General features: G+C 42.2%; 1 protein-coding gene across 1 annotated transcript; it reads left to right on the top strand.

Moving 5' to 3' along the window:
- The first annotated feature begins 3,591 nt into the window (after positions 1 to 3,591).
- On the top strand, positions 3,592 to 13,231 carry soat1 (sterol O-acyltransferase 1). Its single transcript, XM_056276860.1, has 15 exons — positions 3,592 to 3,616; positions 4,243 to 4,301; positions 7,568 to 7,716; positions 8,156 to 8,215; positions 8,399 to 8,506; positions 8,791 to 9,076; positions 9,256 to 9,334; positions 10,714 to 10,798; positions 10,917 to 10,962; positions 11,099 to 11,228; positions 11,437 to 11,534; positions 11,671 to 11,769; positions 12,443 to 12,578; positions 12,845 to 12,990; positions 13,148 to 13,231. Exons 2-15 carry the CDS (start codon positions 4,263 to 4,265, stop codon positions 13,229 to 13,231), a joined length of 1,545 nt encoding a protein of 514 aa, XP_056132835.1. The 5' UTR covers positions 3,592 to 3,616; positions 4,243 to 4,262.
- The last annotated feature ends 5,582 nt before the right edge of the window (positions 13,232 to 18,813 follow it).

Genomic DNA, 18,813 nt, shown 5'->3' with positions numbered 1-18,813 from the left:
AAAAAGTGGATCAACATACATGATCAAAAAATTGTGTTAATGAAAGTGAACAGTAAATATTTTTTATGAGTTGCACTGATTTGTAGAAATGGAAGACAAACTGGGATGACTTGCACAAATCTGTAAACTTCAAAATGGTTGACAACTTTCAGGGCTGTTTTTGACGTATTAGTGGGAGATGAATTGTCAATCAATGAAAAAATGTGAAATGTTGCCTTGAGCAGTGGCGGTTCTAGACCAATTTTACTGGGGGGGGGGCAGCCTGGGGCCAGTTGTGTTGTCAGGGGGGCGGGGCAGCCTGGGGCCAGCTGTGTTGTCAGAGGGGCGCATTTGACCAGGGACAAAAGTGACAAAGAGAGTGTTCAAGCTTTCAACATTTTTAGTTCAGTATATAAATAATGGTGCACAAAAAACAACATAAAATATCATGATTGGTATTTGTTTCAGTAGCTGTTTGTTTCAGTAACTCAGTTACAGTCAGTAACAGTATTTGTTGCAGTAACTTAGTTACAATTTTATTAAATTACAATATTGGAAACAATAAAACACATTCCTATTAGCTTCAGCTCAAGTTACAGCACATTCTTTGCTGCAACACTTCCTTATAAGGCTCAATTAACAGTACAAGCTTTACTGTACTAGAGGTTCTCTGCATCCCAGTCTGTATTTTCCTTTCTAGAGTTTCACATTACAGCAACTGTATTCTGCGGTTTTGTGATTTTTGGCAAACTTATCAACAAATGAGTCAATATTCAAAGCCTTTGCACTCCTAGACTCAATACTTAGTACACCCAGATTGCTCAACCTCTCATCGGTTATGGTGGACTTGAGGTAAATTTTCACCAGCTTCAGCGTAGAAAAATTCCACTCACAAGAAGCAGAACTCACTGGGATCGCGACTGCTGTTTTGCAGAGTCTGAAGAGCTAAAAAAAAACACTTGTTTATATAGCTCAATTAACAGTGCCAGCTCTACTGTACTAGAAGGTCTTTGCATCCCAGTCTGTGTTTTCCTTTCTAAATTTCAGCTGATACCACATTTAATATCCCAATATAGCAACCTTATTTGAGCCCCGTGGTATGCATTTTGGTACAGTCAGAGATGCATGAGCAGAATTATGGGTGTGCTTGTTTGCACGCTAGTTATATAAATTAGGTATTTAAGAAGATCCCCCCCCCACCCAGTAAATTAAATACCTCAAATTTCAACATTCTGAGGTAAATGCGATATTTACATTGTGTATATCTGTACATGACCTGTGATGGCCTGTCCATGGTGTCTCCCTGCCTGCCGCCCAGTGACTGCTGGGATAGGCTCCAGCGACCCTGAGAGCAGGATAAGCTGTTTGGATAATGGATGGATGGAAATTCAGCTGAACTGATATAGTTCATGCCCCAAGTCATCAATATTTGAATCATACAATCAAACAAATGAAAACAGAGCTGTCATGGGGTGTAGTTTTGTGCACCGCCAATAGTATCTAGAATGACTTATTAGCGTTTTAGTGTTCAGTTTGTCAAATGTCAGTCAGATGTTGTAGTCTATAATAATAATAATTTTATTTATATAGCACCTTTCTAAAACAATGTTACAAAGTGCTTCACAAAAAAAAGAAAAAGAAAGAAAACCAGACAAGGCAGGAATAAGAGTAAGATCAAATAAGTAAAAATAAAAACAAATATCAAACATTTGTAAAAGCTTTCATAAAAAAAAGTTTTGTGACGAGATTTGAAAGAAGCAAGAGACTTAGTTTGTCTTAGCTCAGCAGGAAGAGAGTTCCATTGTGTGTTACCAATTTCAGGCTGATAGCGTTATGACTCTTATGGCTTTTCTTTATTTGCCTGATACCAAATTGGTGCCATTGAAAATAATTTATTTTCCTCCCATTTGCAAACTGCGGAAGATTATATTTGTATCATTTTATTTCCCTCCAACTTTATCCCATTTTGCAACAGGATTACAGTTAAAGGCAAACTAGTAATACAAAGTGTAATATATGATGTGGTGCAACGTCAAATTTTTGTCTTTCTCCACACAATACAATAGTACATCACAATATGTACAATAAACAATCCATTTGTTATGCTGACATATTCACATTGTCACAGTGGACTCAATATGAAACAATTAAATAGAATAAAACCTATAATAATAAGAAGGTACTTAAGTAAATACTTGAGGTACTTAAGTAGTTAACATTTTTATCCAAATTTTGGTTAAATAATATCTCATTCGGTTTAACTTTTATGTATTTAAACTAGGTAGAAAAGAAATGTTCTAGCTACAACCTTTTTTTTAATACGAATACACTCAAACAATAAATGGAAAATACTTTTGCTTTCCTTGTGACAGGGTGCACAGTTAGAACATGCTCTCTAAACGTCGCTACAGCCTGTCCAAATCAATGAATTAAGTATAAGATCTTAAAAGAAACTTCTCAGACATTATTCTTAATGCAATAACTCTCATTCAGTTACGAATTCCAAGCTATAGTGCCAAACTCGGACTGCCATAATGTTTTGCATCAAGAATAAACGTGATCTCTCGTCACACCCTTGACATGTCTTTTGGTGCGTTTTGTTCCATCATGACCGTCTCTTCCATCGGGAGTTACATGTGATCTGTGTATAATAAACAGCAGTCCTCCTGTGGCGGTGACGCAGCAACAGGAGGAGAGACTTTTCTCCAGTCACCACCAGCTGCTCATTCACCATCACCTCCGTACGTGTCCGCTGTGCCCACATTGTGGAGGTGAAGGGAAAAGGGAAGGAAAGAAAGAAAATAATAGAGGATCAACAGCACGAATTGTAATTCGGGTCTGTTGGGAGACACCGGTCGGCGGAGCAGAAGCTTGTAAGTATCATGCTAGTAGTGTGGGTCGTGACAGTCTTCCCGTTGTATCTGTCAACCTTTTTGATAACCCGACAGGCGGATTCGCGTCAAGTAGTTGGCCGGTTGGTTGGTGGGTGCAGGCATTAGGCTAGCCACCAACCGCTAGCAAAGACAACATGATGCTCACAATTCAACTCGGGGAGGTGATATTTTATTTTGCCAAATTAGCACAAGTTGGTGAACTGATGTGTGACTAGCTGCCGTGCTGCGGGCAAGCTCTGTGCTATCTATGATCTGTAATCATGCGTGTCCCGAGTTTGTTACAACTGCTGGCGTTGTCAGGTGGGCTAATCTGAAAACACGGTGTGTTCAGTGCATGTGAGGTGAAGTTCAGTAGGACGATGGGGAACAGTAGGTTATAGCTGGTGTTTGTTTGCCCGTGTCTCAAGACGTGGACGCTGTAATTCACTTCCGATGTGGTGCGGTTTGTTTTGTCCTCCCTGCAGTCGCTCGTTAGTGGTTTTATATGAAAACTGCGCGATGATAAAAGTCCGACCGTCCTTCATCCTGTCTGCGCTCTCTCTTTGACACAATACATGATGCACCGTTTATTTTTGTTCACAATGCCCCCTCCCCATCTATATTAGAGATGGACATGGAGGATGACAGGTGCCATTTCAGAGCCTTCCCAAAGGTGTCCACCTGGCCGGAAGACTCACCCCAAAGCCCCATGGCTGGAGAAGGTAGTCCGGAGGAAGATGGAGAGAATCACATCACCAGTAACGGTAAGAGAGACTTGGGGTGTTTATTGTCATTTATTGTCAGGAAGAATTGATTAATGGGGGATCTGAAGTAAATAAATCGGGGGGCCATGTGAAGGGAGTATGAGACGGGATGAGGATATCCCCTTTTATCATTACACTTCATAAGAAGCAGTGCCTGTTTAGAGCATTGATCCCAGGAATGGCAGGGGTCTAATACTCACTAGTGTATTTGGCCTCTTTTACTGGTTTAAGAGTGACTTGAAGTTGACATGACAAATAAAAGGCTTTTATTTTTGCCACCAAAAAAAACAAGTTTCATTGATTTTTAGGGGGACATTGTATTTCCCCCCCCCCCCCCACATATCTTCAGATACCCCACAAGATGATGTGATGCACACTGTCTGGCTGCTTGCAGTTATGGCAATTGTATGTGTGTAGTCTTTTGTCTAAATATTTGAGATCTGTAATTTCCGAGGTTACAGTTCTTTTTAGATAGAGCAACCTAGCAACTGAGCTCGCTCTGTGAAATTGGGTGCGTCCATACCACTGAATTTGTGTGTATGTGTGTGTGTGTGTGTGTGAGGGATGCCAATGACAAGTAAACATCTCATTGGACGCTCAATGCTTTTCTGTTCTTCCAATTTCAGGGAAACTAGAAGTTGAGCACATGATTAGCAAGAAACTACAACTCAAGAGAAAGGCTGAGGTTAGTCGGTCAACATTAAATCTCACCATTACCCTCTCAATACGATTTGTTCTATCACCCCTGTGGTAAGAAAAAGAGCTGATTAACAGAGTGATGCCATGAATGATCATCAAGCCTAAACCACACTGCCAACTAACCTCTGACAGTCACATTAAAACCACATTAAAACCTAATTATTCACCACGTAGGAAGAAAAGGACTTTTCTTCACCCAGAAAATTGATAAACCACTTGATCTCAAAATCGCTTACTTGTTATCTCCAAAAGGATACATTTGGAAAAAATCCAATCATTTTAATGACTAACCATTTAGCTCAGAAGCCAAATGGTGTAATGCCTCTGCCTGTGTCTATTTCTCAAATTAGTATTGCCAGCGTTACATAATGTATGTAACACAGTCTCATAGCATGTTTCTTACATTGTGAGTGATAGTCAGATTTCTATATCTACATTTTTATCCAAATTCTGTACATCGAGTTAGTTGTTTATTTACTTGTTAATCATACTTGTCCATTAGAATATATTGTTGAAGGCTGCGTTGATGTTGGAACCAAACCCTTGGCATCTTTCTCAAACCTGTGCCATCTGTCTCAAAATTTTCTTTTGGATTTTTTTTCCATTTTTCTCCCCAATTGTACTTGGCCAACTACCCCACTCTTTCGAGCCGTTCCGGTCGCTGCTCCACCCCCTCTGCTGATCCGGGGAGGGCTGCAGACTACCACATCCCTGCTCTGATACATGTGGAGTCACCAGCCGCTTCTTTTCACCTGACAGTGGGGAGTTTTACCAGGGGGATGTAGGGCATGGGAGGATCATGCTGTTCCCCCCGAACAGGCACCCCCACCGACCAGAGGAGGCGCTAGTGCAGTGACCAGGAAACATACCCACATCCATCTTTCCACCCGCAGACACGGCCAATTGTGTCTGTAGGGATGCCCGACCAAGCCGGAGAACGCCCGACCAAGTTGGATCAAATTTTTCTTTTATAAGATTTATTCTTAAGCAATTGCTCAATCTTGTTAACCCTGCTGTAGGAAAAAGAGTTTATTGATAGAGTGATGTCATAACTTGTCCTCAAGCTTAAAACCACAATCCCAACAAAAGCTCTTACAGTCGACATTAAAAACTGATTATTTACCATGTAAGAACAAGCACTTAAAGTTGATCAGTCACGCAAAGTGACTGAGGCCACAACCGGAAGAGGAGGTTATGGAGTGAAAGAAGAGTCATTCAGTCCTTTCGTCATGGATGCAGCACTCCCTCTTACCAAGCTAAATCCATTTCTGTGCTTAACCTCTTTGGCAGCTTTTTTGACGTCAAAGGAAAAGGGTTTAACGAAACTGCAAAGTTCGACATTTATTATAAAATGTAAATTTGGAAATTGGTTCCATCTTGTGCCCGTGGATAATGAGAAAAGTTCACATGGCTTGCCAGGCCATAGGAATGCCCCCCCCCCAAAAAAAATCAAATAGAAATAAAACACTGACAGAATTTGCTCGGTCGACCAAAAAAGGTTGAATCAGTTCATCTGGATGCAACCTTTATTGACAGATACACGTCATCACTCAACTAAGTGACATCCTTCTTTGATTTTTTTTTTACCTGGATTATTGAGCATACATCACGACATTTTGCTCTGTCGACATTAAAAACTGATTATGTACCATGCAAGAACGAGTACTGAAAGTTGACCAGAGTCATGCATAGTGACTGTCTGATATCAAACAGCCATGTCAACTCGTTACCCTCCATTTCCATCTTCATTGCAACATTGCCTCCACTCAAACTGATTTCCGTGGGGAAGGGGATTTGATTCTCTCTAACCAATCATTAGAGACCAACGTGTCCACCTGAATGTAATGTCTCTTTAAGTCAACACTGATGCGTAGGTGTGCCAACATACTGGTTGTAAGAGTGGAGCGGCGCTAAGTAAAAACAAACCATGATGTTGGGTGATATTGAGAAGACATACTGTCTCACCCTTGACAACAGCCTTAGCCTCCCCCTGCGGCACTCAGTGGATAGATAATCGCTTTTATTACTGAGTTTTATGTCATGAAGTCAGACCAGAAGAATCAATCAACTTGGTGGTGTCAGCGGATTCAAAGAAATGGTCCCTGGCAAGCAAAGTGACAGAGGCCACAACTGGAATAGGAGGTTGTGGAGTGAAAGAGGAGGCATTCAGTCCTTTTTGGTCATGGGTGCAGCACTGCCTTTTACCAAGCTAAGTCCATTTCTGTGCTTAACCTATTTGACAGCTTTTGTGATGTCAAAGGAAAAGGGTCGAATGAGATCATAAAGGTACTCATTTATTATAAAATAAACTATGAATTTGGAAATTGATTCTAGCTTCCGTGAATAACGAGAAATGTTCAAATGACTAATAAAGCCTGAGGAACCCCCTCCTCCCCCCAAAAAAATAAACAAAAATGAAAAATCTGACAGAATTTGCTCTATAAGATAGAAAATTCAAGATTTAAAGATATGGATATAGCTAAGACAGTAAACAGAAGTTGGGAAATAAAGGACACAGTGTTTTCACTACACTATTACAGAGCCCAAGTTGACTTGCAGGAACTGTCGCAGTGATAATTTACACAGTAACAGACGCTCGCAGTTTACAGATGTCTGTCAACAAGAGCAAACAAAAGGTGTGCGTTACTAGGGCGTCTGGGTGGCGTGGCAGTCTATTCCGTTGCCTACCAACACGGGGATCACCAGTTTGAATCTCCGTGTTACCTCCGGCTTGGTCGGGTGTCCCTACAGACACAATTGGCTGTGTCTGCGGGTGGAAAGCCAGATGTGGGTATGTGTCCTGGTCGCTGCACTAGCACCTCCTCTGGTCGGTCAGGGTGCCTGTTCGGGGGGCGGGGGAACGGGGGAATAGCGTGATCCTCCCCCTGGTGAAACTCCTCATTGTCAGGTTAAAAGAAGCAGCTGGCAACTCCACATGTATCGGAAGAGGCATGTGGTAATCTGCAGCCCTCCACGGATTGGCGGAGGGGATGGAGCAGCGACCGGGATGGCTCGGAAGAGTTGGATAATTGGCTGGATACAATTGTAGAGAAAAAGGGGGCAAAATCCAAAAAAAAAAAAAAAGGGTGTACATTACTAGGCCTGCATGTTATTCTATATTAAGTGAAAGAGCTGATGTGTTAGGAAATACAGCCATTTTGTGTATATGTAAAACAACCATTTCCACCTTGTGTTTATAATTGTTGTGCATTGTGTGACTAGTTCCTGTTACTTTTCTTTGACGTTGCTCAGTACCTGAAGAGCGACCTGATGCGTCAGTTTGACAGCCAGGTCAATGAATTCATTGACAGTCTGATCGAGGAGTCGGCATGTTTGGAGCCTGCTCCCATACCTGCTGTCTTTTCTCCTCCGCTGTCAGACAAGGAAAGGAGCAAATTCAAGTAATGCTTTTTCCACTATCTAGTCTTTTAGATTTTATGGCATTTCTCTGAAACCAACTGTGGATCAGATTGAATTTTCAAATAATAATTTATTTATTTTTGCTTTCACTTCCTTGGATATGTTTATTGTTTATTGCATCGGGAAAATTTAGATGCTGTCAGTGTAAGTCCCTGAAAAGTTTCACTCATTTTCCTCTGTATTATTCCTTGTTATGTGTCTAAGCCCCTTGCAACAAGCATTTTAGTAAATTCAAAACACTAAAAAAATGTATTGTAGATCCTGCTTGACCCAGGTCTTTCCTCAGCTGCTGTATTAGCTTTATCAATTGTCTTGTTTTCTCTTTTAATTTCCTCTCTTCCTGGAGCTTTACTCCCTTTTTTCAGCCACAAAAAATGGGGTAAAAAAGGACCATAACCCCTTTAACTGTTTTCCCTGTAGGCATCGTCGACCATCCCAGGGCCAAGGCAAGCAGTTTGTCAGCCGCAGGTCCCTCTTGGAGTAAGTTAATTCTGAATTTAAATTAAACTAATATAACTGATTAAAGCAATAGTGTTGGTATTGACCACCAATGTCCGTTATCAGACTCGAGTGTGTATATGCACCCGCTGTGTATATATGTGGGCATACAGATATAGTATATGCTTTTATGTGAAATCTCACCTGTTACTTAAAATTCCACAGTGAGCTGTTTCAAGTGAACCACATCAGGACCATCTACCACATGTTCATAGCCCTGCTCATTCTCTTCATCCTCAGCACACTGGTGGTAGACTTCATTGATGAAGGCAGGTAAGAAGTAAACCCTGACTGGCAAGGTATAAAATATGGCTTGGTTTCCTTTCTCCTGACCTTTATTCTAGTTTTTACACTGACTTATATCTGTGACTCACCTAGTTTTTTGTTGTTGTTGTTTTTTTTTTAAACCCATCCTGTTGAAGTTTCCAGAACTTGAGGGTGTGAGAGCTGGAACTTAAAAAAAAAAAGAAAACACAACTGAAACTGTCATGAACAGACACCTCAGATTGTTTATCTCTATACCATCCGTCTCTTTTCTTTTATTTTCTCTGGCTCAGACTGGTGCTAGACTTTGACTTGTTGGTCTATGCATTCGGGCAGTTCCCCCTGGTGGTGTGCACATGGATTTGCATGTTTTTGTCTGCATTGCTGGTTCCCTACACACTGTTCCAGTTGTGGGCACAGAGCCAGTTTAATTCCTCCAGCCACCCCAAGCTGTGGAGCCTGCTGTTCGTCTCGGCATTTGTGCTCTATCAAGGTCTTGGTCTGGGATTCCTGCCCACCTATGTGGTGGTCAGCAACAACTTGCCACCTGCATCCTGCTTCGTCATCATACTGGAACAGGTAATTCAGTATGGCAAGGCTTGGCTTGACCAGTTGGGCACAGTTCAGTAACAATGAACTGATCAAGGCTCACGTGACTTTTTTTTTTTCAACACCAGTTTGTTGTAGACCTCCAAATGGTCTGTAGACCTTCAAATGGTCTCTTAAGAATTGTTTGTGTTTGGTCATTCTGATTGCAGGTGCGTCTGATGATGAAAGCCCACTCCTATGTCAGAGAGAATGTCCCGAGAGTGTTGTCCTGGGCTAAAGATAAGGCCAGTATGAAACCACCATATTCTATTTTTTGCTGGGGGGTTTTGATATCTTTTTTTGACTAATTTTTACCTACACTACCGTTCAAAAGTTTGGGATCACCCAAACAATTTCGTGTTTTCCATGAAAAGTCACACTTATTCACCACCATATGTTGTGAAATGAATAGAAAATAGAGTCAAGACATTGACAAGGTTAGAAATAATGATTTTTATTTGAAATAAGATTTTTTTACATCAAACTTTGCTTTCGTCAAAGAATCCTCCATTTGCAGCAATTACAGCATTGCAGACCTTTGGCATTCTAGCTGTTAATTTGTTGAGGTAATCTGGAGAAATTGCACCCCACGCTTCCAGAAGCAGCTCCCACAAGTTGGATTGGTTGGATGGGCACTTCTTTGAGCAGATTGAGTTTCTGGAGCATCACATTTGTGGGGTCAATTAAATGCTCAAAATGGCCAGAAAAAGAGAACTTTCATCTGAAACTCGACAGTCTATTCTTGTTCTTAGAAATGAAGGCTATTCCATGCGAGAAATTGCTAAGAAATTGAAGATTTCCTACACCGGTGTGTACTACTCCCTTCAGAGGACAGCACAAACAGGCTCTAACAGGTACTATTTAATGAAGATGCCAGTTGGGGACCTGTGAGGCGTCTGTTTCTCAAACTAGAGACTCTAATGTACTTATCTTCTTGCTCAGTTGTGCAACGCGGCCTCCCACTTCTTTTTCTACTCTGGTTAGAGCCTGTTTGTGCTGTCCTCTGAAGGGAGTAGTACACACCGGTGTAGGAAATCTTCAATTTCTTAGCAATTTCTCGCATGGAATAGCCTTCATTTCTAAGAACAAGAATAGACTGTCGAGTTTCAGATGAAAGTTCTCTTTTTCTGGCCATTTTGAGCGTTTAATTGACCCCACAAATGTGATGCTCCAGAAACTCAATCTGCTCAAAGAAGTGCCCATCCAACCAATCCAACTTGTGGGAGCTGCTTCTGGAAGCGTGGGGTGCAATTTCTCCAGATTACCTCAACAAATTAACAGCTAGAATGCCAAAGGTCTGCAATGCTGTAATTGCTGCAAATGGAGGATTCTTTGACGAAAGCAAAGTTTGATGTAAAAAAAATCTTATTTCAAATACAAATCATTATTTCTAACCTTGTCAATGTCTTGACTCTATTTTCTATTCATTTCACAACATATGGTGGTGAATAAGTGTGACTTTTCATGGAAAACACAAAATTGTTTGGGTGATCCCAAACTTTTGAACGGTAGTGTATATCTGGGCATTTACTTCTCCTTGATGTAACTTCTTTGTTTTCATTATAAATTTGCTTCCTTGCCCTTACACTTGCCCACTGGTTCACAAGCATTCTTTCTATCAATTCCAGGTCCATCTCTGGTCATTCCTCAGGTTTCTCAGTATCTCTACTTCCTGTTTGCACCCACTCTCATTTACAGAGACAAGTACCCCAGGTATACTGAGTCTTTCATAGTTTTTCACTGGTATAGTTGATACATTGAAAATGTTCTCCGTTAGCCTGAAGTTGTTAGTGTGATTATATGTTAAACTTTTATTTTTCACTTAATGCAGGAATCCGGTAATCAGGTGGGGCTATGTGGCCACAAAATTGATGCAGGTAGCCACATCGGTTTCCTCTCTGACTCATGTTGTGTTGCTAACCCAGGAATTGCTTAACATTTTGGGCAAAACACAGCTACACAGATTCATGACCAAGAGTCTCTCTCTATTTTCTCACCTCCCTCACCACCCAGGTGCTTGGCTGTCTGTTCTATGCCTATTATGTATTTGTGAGGCTGTGCATCCCTCAGTTCCGCAGTATCAGGCTACAACTGTGTGACCTGAGGGCCATGGTCCTTTGTGTCTTCAACTCCATCCTGCCAGGTAAGGCTAAACCAGCCAAAAGCAGGAAGAGCCTCATGAACGGATTACATGGCGTGAACCACTGGACATACAAATAAAATTGACTTGACTTGACTTGACCTTGTTCATTCACGTCAAAGTTATTTGTCCGCACAGGGAGAGGAGGGGTGAAGAAGCGCTTTGGTATCAACTGAATTTTCATGAGAAATTGTCTTTCTCTTCTCTGTAGGAGTACTGGTTCTCTTCCTGGCATTCTTTGCCTTCCTTCACTGTTGGCTCAATGCATTCGCTGAGATGCTTCGCTTTGCTGATCGGATGTTTTACAAGGTACTTGAAAAAGTTCTTCACTCAGTCATTCTGTTCTTGGAATTAGTCAATTCAAAAATTAAATATTCAAATATTGAATTTTTAAATGTATCATCTATTATGTGCTTGTTGAAATCAGTCTGATTACACATTATAGGACTGGTGGAATTCAACCTCTTTTGCCAACTACTATCGCACTTGGAACGTAGTTGTCCATGATTGGCTGTTTTACTATGTGTACCAGGACTTCCTGTGGGTGAGTGCTTTGGTATTGATACAACATATGTATGTATTTATGCCACAGCAGTAAGACCCTTAGTGTGTTGGTCACATTAATATTTGGACATGAAACATTATTAAATTGTTGCTTAGATCAGGGTTTCCCAACTCTGGTAAAGCCCCCTCCTGCCCTGCAGATTTAAATTTTAGCCCTGCATATGTAGGCCTGCTTGTAGTTGCATAATCAATCATATTTTAATGCTTAATTATATCAGGTGTACCAAAACTGACACAACTAAATACTGATTGGTTGAGTAAGTACCAGCAGGTCCTCATATGCAGGGTTGCAATGAAAATCTGCAGGATAGGGGGGACTTTAGGAATGGATTGGGAAAGATTGGCCTTGACCATCTCGCAAAGTCTATTGATTTGTAAACTCATGAACCAGAGGAAACACGTGGGCTTTTTTGCACTGTCTCTTATCTGCTGTTCTTTCAGTTTTCTCTGTTTCTTCCTATTTTTTCTCCCCAGTAAAGGTTTTTTTTTGTGTTTTTTTTTAGGGAGTTGTTCCTTATCTGGTGCAAGGGTCTAATGACAGGATGTTGTGTTGCTGTAAAGCCCCCTGAGGCAAATTTGTGATATTGGGCTATAAAATTAAAATTGACTTTACTTGACTCTCTGTCTCTTTCCTCCCCTCCCTCCATCCCTAGATGTCTCGGCAGCGTTTCCGAGCAGCAGCCATGTTACTTGTGTTCACGGTGTCTGCAGTGGTCCATGAGTACATCTTAGCAGTCTGCTTTGGCTTCTTCTACCCTGTCCTCTTCTGTCTCTTCATGTGCTTCGGAAGTAAGGGGGACAGAGACGCATTCAACACTGCTCTTTTTTTGCATATGAAATCATGTTACAAACACAGACATGCAACATATTTTTGCAACACAAAGCCAAAACCTTTTAGATTTTCAGTGCACTAGGTGTGACATTTAATTAAGCTGAATGAACACTCTGTTTTTGTCTGCATTCGGGGGTCAAACAAAAACTATTTCATTTTGTGATTCCTGTACCGTTACCTTTCCATTACATTCTTAATCCTCATTTCCTCTCTTTTCATTTAGTGATGTTTAATTTCATCCTTCACGACCAGAGGAAAGGTCCCATCTGGAACATAATCATGTGGACATCCCTCTTCCTGGGTCAGGGGGTGATCATCTGTCTGTACTCCCAGGAGTGGTATGCCCAGAGCTACTGCCCCCTCAAGGAGGTAAATTCTACATGAGTGACCAGCCCAATCTGATGACATACTTGATAAGAGAAAACAAATTCAGTTTAGTCATATTAATGGTTTTAAAGTGAAAGTCACTTGTATTTACTAAGGTGAGAGACAAATTCAACTAAATGTATTTGAATGTTTGTTTCAGCCTTCCTTTGTAGAGTTGTTGAAACCTCGCTCTTGGAGCTGTCACCGCCATAGAGACCCAGTGGCAGACTCTGATGGGCTATGATCAACTATTAAGTGAACTCATAAGGACCAATAACTGAACTCAATAACTGAGCGAAAGAGACACACACACAGAGGACCAGCATTTACATCAGTGTATTCACTTTAGTTATTTCATGTTCATTTTTTTTATTGCACTAAAGTGTATTACTACTGACATTACTGAGTTCGAGTATGTTAATAGCCTAAGTATGTGCCAAAACTGCTCTCTCTCTGACAGCAGAATCACAAAGATGCCTTAACTACCCTTTTTATTTCACACAACGTTGTCAAATACAACCGCATCACAAAACATGTTCACGTAAAACTAGTTGTGAACTGTTTTTATACTTATATTTTAGATATAACCATTACTTTTGCCTCGGATCAACTCTGTGAATCACTTTGTACCAGCGCGATAATCAAGTTGAGGCAGCTGAATCCATTTACCCAACTCCCCCACATATGCAGTATTATTGATAAATAAGCAGTGATTTTTTTTCAATGTCCTGAGCATGTATATTATTCGGGAAGATGTTCCATGTAAGTTACAAAGCATGACAGCTACTGTTGAGATTAATGTGCAGATGTTGAGGCTAGAGACTCTGCCCCGAAGTGTCTGCCATACTGTAACTTTCATGTTGATTCTGAAAAAAAGAAATTATGGAAAAAACCAAGTACAAACTATCAGATGTGGAAAAACTTTTCATATTGTTGTGGTGCAAGCAAAACTGTTATTAGCCCCAAATGATCTTGGTCAACTTTTCAGTGTAATGAAGTTTGTCTATCCTGGCTATGTCAAGCCAGTACTTGAATGCCTCGGCTATGAAAATACTGATAAATAGGTGGTTCTTTGCTTTTCCGACTGATGAATGTACTGTAAATTAACTGTGGTGTTGTGTGACTTGCACTTAGACATACCTAACAGTGGAGAGAGCCAGGTACAAACGACCAATAAACACGACATCCGGTACAAGTTCATTGTACGGTCATTTATTGAGTTGTTACTCACACTTATACAAAAAATATATATATATATTTCAAGACAATCTAGCAGTACATGGCCACCAACTACTGAGTGGCGAAAGCAGGCCCTAAAATCTGTGGAAATGCGCTACGTGCACAACCCTCCGTCAGTCATCTTCATCTCGTTGGTCGCCTTTCTTTTCCCCCCCCGTACCGTCCTGTAAACGTTAAATCACCATTCATCCGCGGCCCTGTTGGAGTCTTCCTCCGCCACATCGCAGTCCAGCCGCTGGACACCGGGGAGGGCCAAGTCTCTTTCATTCAGCTTCTCCAGAAACGAGGAGAGAAGCCGCTTGTTTAAATGGTCCGTCAGGGTCCTTCCTTCTTCAGCTCGCTCCTTCACTGCGTCCCTGTTGGACTCCTCTTCCTCTCTTCCGCCGCCGCCGTCGTCGTTGTTGTCGTCGTCGGGGTTTCGCCGTGAGGCGGCCGGCTGGTGGTTGACTGACAAGCCGTTCGGGTGTTTCCCATCCCCACACTGCTGCTCCGCCCAACCATTGGCCTCCGCGTTGGATTCCGTCTCCATTCGCGATGTTAAGGTCGTCTGCAAGGCGGCATTCTCCAGTTGTTTGAGTCGTTTGCTCTGCGCTCCGCCGACGTTCAGCGGGCCGACAGCTTCATTTCCACCGGGCGGGCTGTCACTGCCAGACTCGCCTGCCTGCTCCATCATGCTCCTACGTCACGAGTGTAAACTGACAGATGGCGCCCCCTGTCGTCGCTCATGCCGCAGCGTCAAGGAGGAAGACCAAAAAAAGGCAGAAATCAAATCGTGTACATTTCGCTCGCACTTTCACCAAATGAGCATCGATTCTGCCACCAAGCTTACCTTGATCATCTGCCCTCGGTCGTGTTTAAATCGTGATCAAACTTAACCTGAGGTGGCCAGTTTGTAGACGGCACGTCGCAGCTACTGCGGTTCCCACAAGTCACCCGTAGCTTGCTGCTAGGGTTAGAGGTCTGTCTACTGGAGACGCCAGTAATCAAGAGTTTTGAATAAAAGGGTCCGAGAAATGTGGCACTGGCTCTTATGAGACTCGTTTGTTGTTAAGGAAGATTGGTAACAAGATGACACTTCAAATTTGATCACAAACGACATCTCTTTTCCGAAAATGTTCAGCTGGGGCACACATCAACTGCGCATTGCGAACACATTTCCTCCACTCGGAACTGAGTTGTCACCTGATTTGATTTATATTTATTTCAATTATGTTAAAAGTAAACAACAAAAAAACAGATAAAAAGAAAGGGATGCAACAAAATCAATAAAAATATAATATAATATAAAACGATTGCCACAGCCCTTCCTCATCCGTATACCTCTTAAAAGTAATGTTTTGTTCACCTTTGTGAACTGAATGTTTGTGCTTTGCTTGAGTTCCGCATCCAAACCATTCCGCAGTTTCACCCCACGGATAGAAATACACGTACTCTTCATAAAGTTGCACGAACAGTTTCTTTGAATTAAACTTTCCTCTCAAATTATAATACCCCTAACCCCCTCTCCCCTCTCTGTCGAAGAAAAAAAATTGTAAATTATTTCTTGCTTATTTGTGCTGTGTTGAATTCTACAAGAGCCATGAACTTCAAGGCATGTGACTTTAAAAACAGCATTAGTGTGGTCGTGAAATCCTACATTGTAAATTATCCTTGTGACCCTTTTTTGCAGTATGCATAATGGATGTAGGTTTATTTTGTAGGTGCTACCCCATAGCTCCACACAGTAATTCAGATATGGCAATACAAGTGAGCAATATAGTATGTACAATGCTTTATGATCCAGAATGTGCCTTGTTTTTCCCCGGACTGCAATGCTCCTTGCCAGCTTTGCTCACACATATTTTATATGAGGTTTCCAGCAGATTTTGTGGTCTATTTCCACACCTGGAAACGTATTTTCATGTACTATTTCTATGTTAACAATGTCTATCATCATTTGCACTTGAGTGTTTGTTTTACAGTTTCAAAACAACACAATCTTTGTTCAAATTATTATCCACCGTTTTAATTTTGTAATTTCTGTTATGATCACCGCCAAAATATGCTGTAAATTCTCTCCAGAACAGAAAATATTGGTGTCGCCCGCAAATAGACCAAATTTCTATATTGCGAACCCGTATCGCCCGCACCGCAGGAGACATCGCTAACCGCGCGACTAAAGCGTCAGACCCTCCAGCCAGCGGCCAGCGTGTCTACTTATCCATGCACGTTACAATATTTTTAATACCCTGCATATATAATTTATGTACAGAATAAGTGATTTCGGACCCAGTACTGACCCCTGAGGGACTCCCCAATTAATATCGATGCATGTTGACTTATGCTGGCCTATCTTCACAAATTGTTACCGGTTTCTTAAATGGCTTCTCAACCAATTCAGCGCAATGCAGCAAAATGTCAATCATCTGATACTATACCTTTCCAATTTGTCAAGTAATATATTGTGATCAATGGTATCAAAAGCTCTTTTTAGATCTATAAATATTTCTACTGCATACTTTTTTTCGTCTATGGAATTAGTACATTCTTCTATTAATTCGATTAGTGCCATTGATGTTGATCTGTTTGTTCTGACTCCATACTGGCTGTCAGTCAGCAATTTGCTTCTCAATGAAGTTGACTAATCTGTCAGTAAACCCAACTGTCATGTACCGGTTTGGCATGTAAGGGCACCCGTATGTATGTGACGTCACCTGTTGATGTGGGGAGTGTAATGATCTGTGCCCTCGGGCTATGTTAACTTATAACATTAATAAAGCAAGGACGACTTCTCTCGTGCTGGGTGTTTATTCACCGACCGGGTTCCGACTGACGTTGTTACGTACATCACGTGACTTTGTTGTGGCGCCACGGAAAGCCGTAAGGGACATTAGCAAATCAAATATTACTAGCAAATATTACATCTCCCTTTTTCTGAAAAGTGCTGCTTTCTCTGCAGAGATACAGACCACGTTGAGCACGTTTATAAGCGAACACAATCTTAATAAGAAAGAATATGAAAGTGGAACTCTTATATAACTGGACTGCAGCAAGTAGTGTAAAACATTTCCTTCACTGTCTAAATGTGACACCGTAATAACATTTAATCTTTTTTTTTCATTTCATTACTGGTAACTGCAAACAGCAGGTAGGTACACAAGGTAAGTGAACGCTGTAAATATTTCTTTTCAAAACATAGCAGGTATAGTACAGGTTGGTGTAAAATTCTCTCTTTTTTTTAACATTCATAAGTCAAGGATTTGTCTTGGTTTGATCGTGCGACCTGACCTCGTGGTGTAACCAGGCTGTGTGTCTGGTTGTCGCTGATTGTTTGTGTCTGGAGGTTCAGCATGCTCTTGCTGATGGGCTTGTGTGTTGTTGTTAGCGCTGGTAACAGTCTGCTGTGAAGTGTGTGTGTGTGTACTGTGAGTGTTCACTCTGCTTTGTCGCAGGTGTTGACGGTTGCGTTGGTAGATCGGACCTTCTTTGGTTTGGATGTGGTAGCTCCTGTCTGTGTTCGCTGGTCTTTCCACAGTTGCAGGTCTCCAGGATCCATCCTCCTGCCGGAAGCGGATTGGTGTGCCTGCGGGCAGGTGGGGCAGAGGTTTGGCTGTTCGGTTGTAGTATGCCTGCTGGCGCTGTTGACATACCTCTCTCCTTTTGTGAACATCCTGCTGACTGGCGATCTGTGGCTGCAGGTGTTTTGCTGTTGATGGGAGAATGGACCGCAGCCTCCGACTCATCAGTAGCTGTGCCGGTGATTTCAGGTTGTCCACCGGTGTGTTGCGATACTCCAGTAAGCTCATGTAGGGGTCTTTGTTCTCAGCTTTGGCTTTGTCCAGGATGCGTTTGGCCGTCTGGACAGTCTTCTCGGAGAGGCCGTTGCTCTGTGGGTAGTGGGGGCTTGTGGTGGTGTGTGAGAAACCCCATGTCTGTGAGAAGTTGCGGAACTCACCAGAGCTGTAGCACGGACCGTTGTCGCTGATGATAGTCTCGGGGATTCCGTGTCGAGCCATTGCTGCTTTCAGCTTCATGATGACGGCAGATGAGGTGCAGCTGTAAAGTCTCTCTAGCTCGAAGAATCTGGAGTAGTAGTCCACAGTGACTATGAAGTCCTGTGAGTTCCATGTGAGTAGGTCTGTGCCTATCACTTGCCACGGCCGCTCGGGTATGGCGTGTGACATCATTGGTTCCTTTGCATTTGCGCTGCGCCGTTCTTGGCATATGCTGCAGTCTGCTACCGCATCCTCGATCTGTTTCCCCATGCCAGGCCAGAACAGTAAGTCTCTTGCTCGGCATTTGCTTTTTTCCACGCCAAGGTGGCTGGCATGGATGCGCTGTATCATGTCCTTGCGAAGCTTTTGGGGGACAATGATTCTCTCACCTTTGAACAGGATACCGTCCATTTCTGAGATTTCTGCTCTGTGGTTCCAGTATTCCTGGATGCTGGGCGGGCACTTTTTCTTTGTGTCTGGCCAGCCAGTGAGTGTGGCTCGTCTGAGTGCGGTGAGCTGTGGATCTTGCGCTGTTTCCTGCTTGATTTCTGTGAGTCTTGTGTCGCTCACAGGGATGTTGCTGAGGACTGTGTGCACTTGGGCCTCCATCCCT

Source organism: Lampris incognitus, chromosome 3, assembly GCF_029633865.1.
Source record: "Lampris incognitus isolate fLamInc1 chromosome 3, fLamInc1.hap2, whole genome shotgun sequence".
Lineage (NCBI taxonomy): Eukaryota > Metazoa > Chordata > Actinopteri > Lampriformes > Lampridae > Lampris > Lampris incognitus.
Note: the sequence above shows the minus strand (reverse complement) of the source record. Positions and strands in the feature narration are given on the sequence as shown.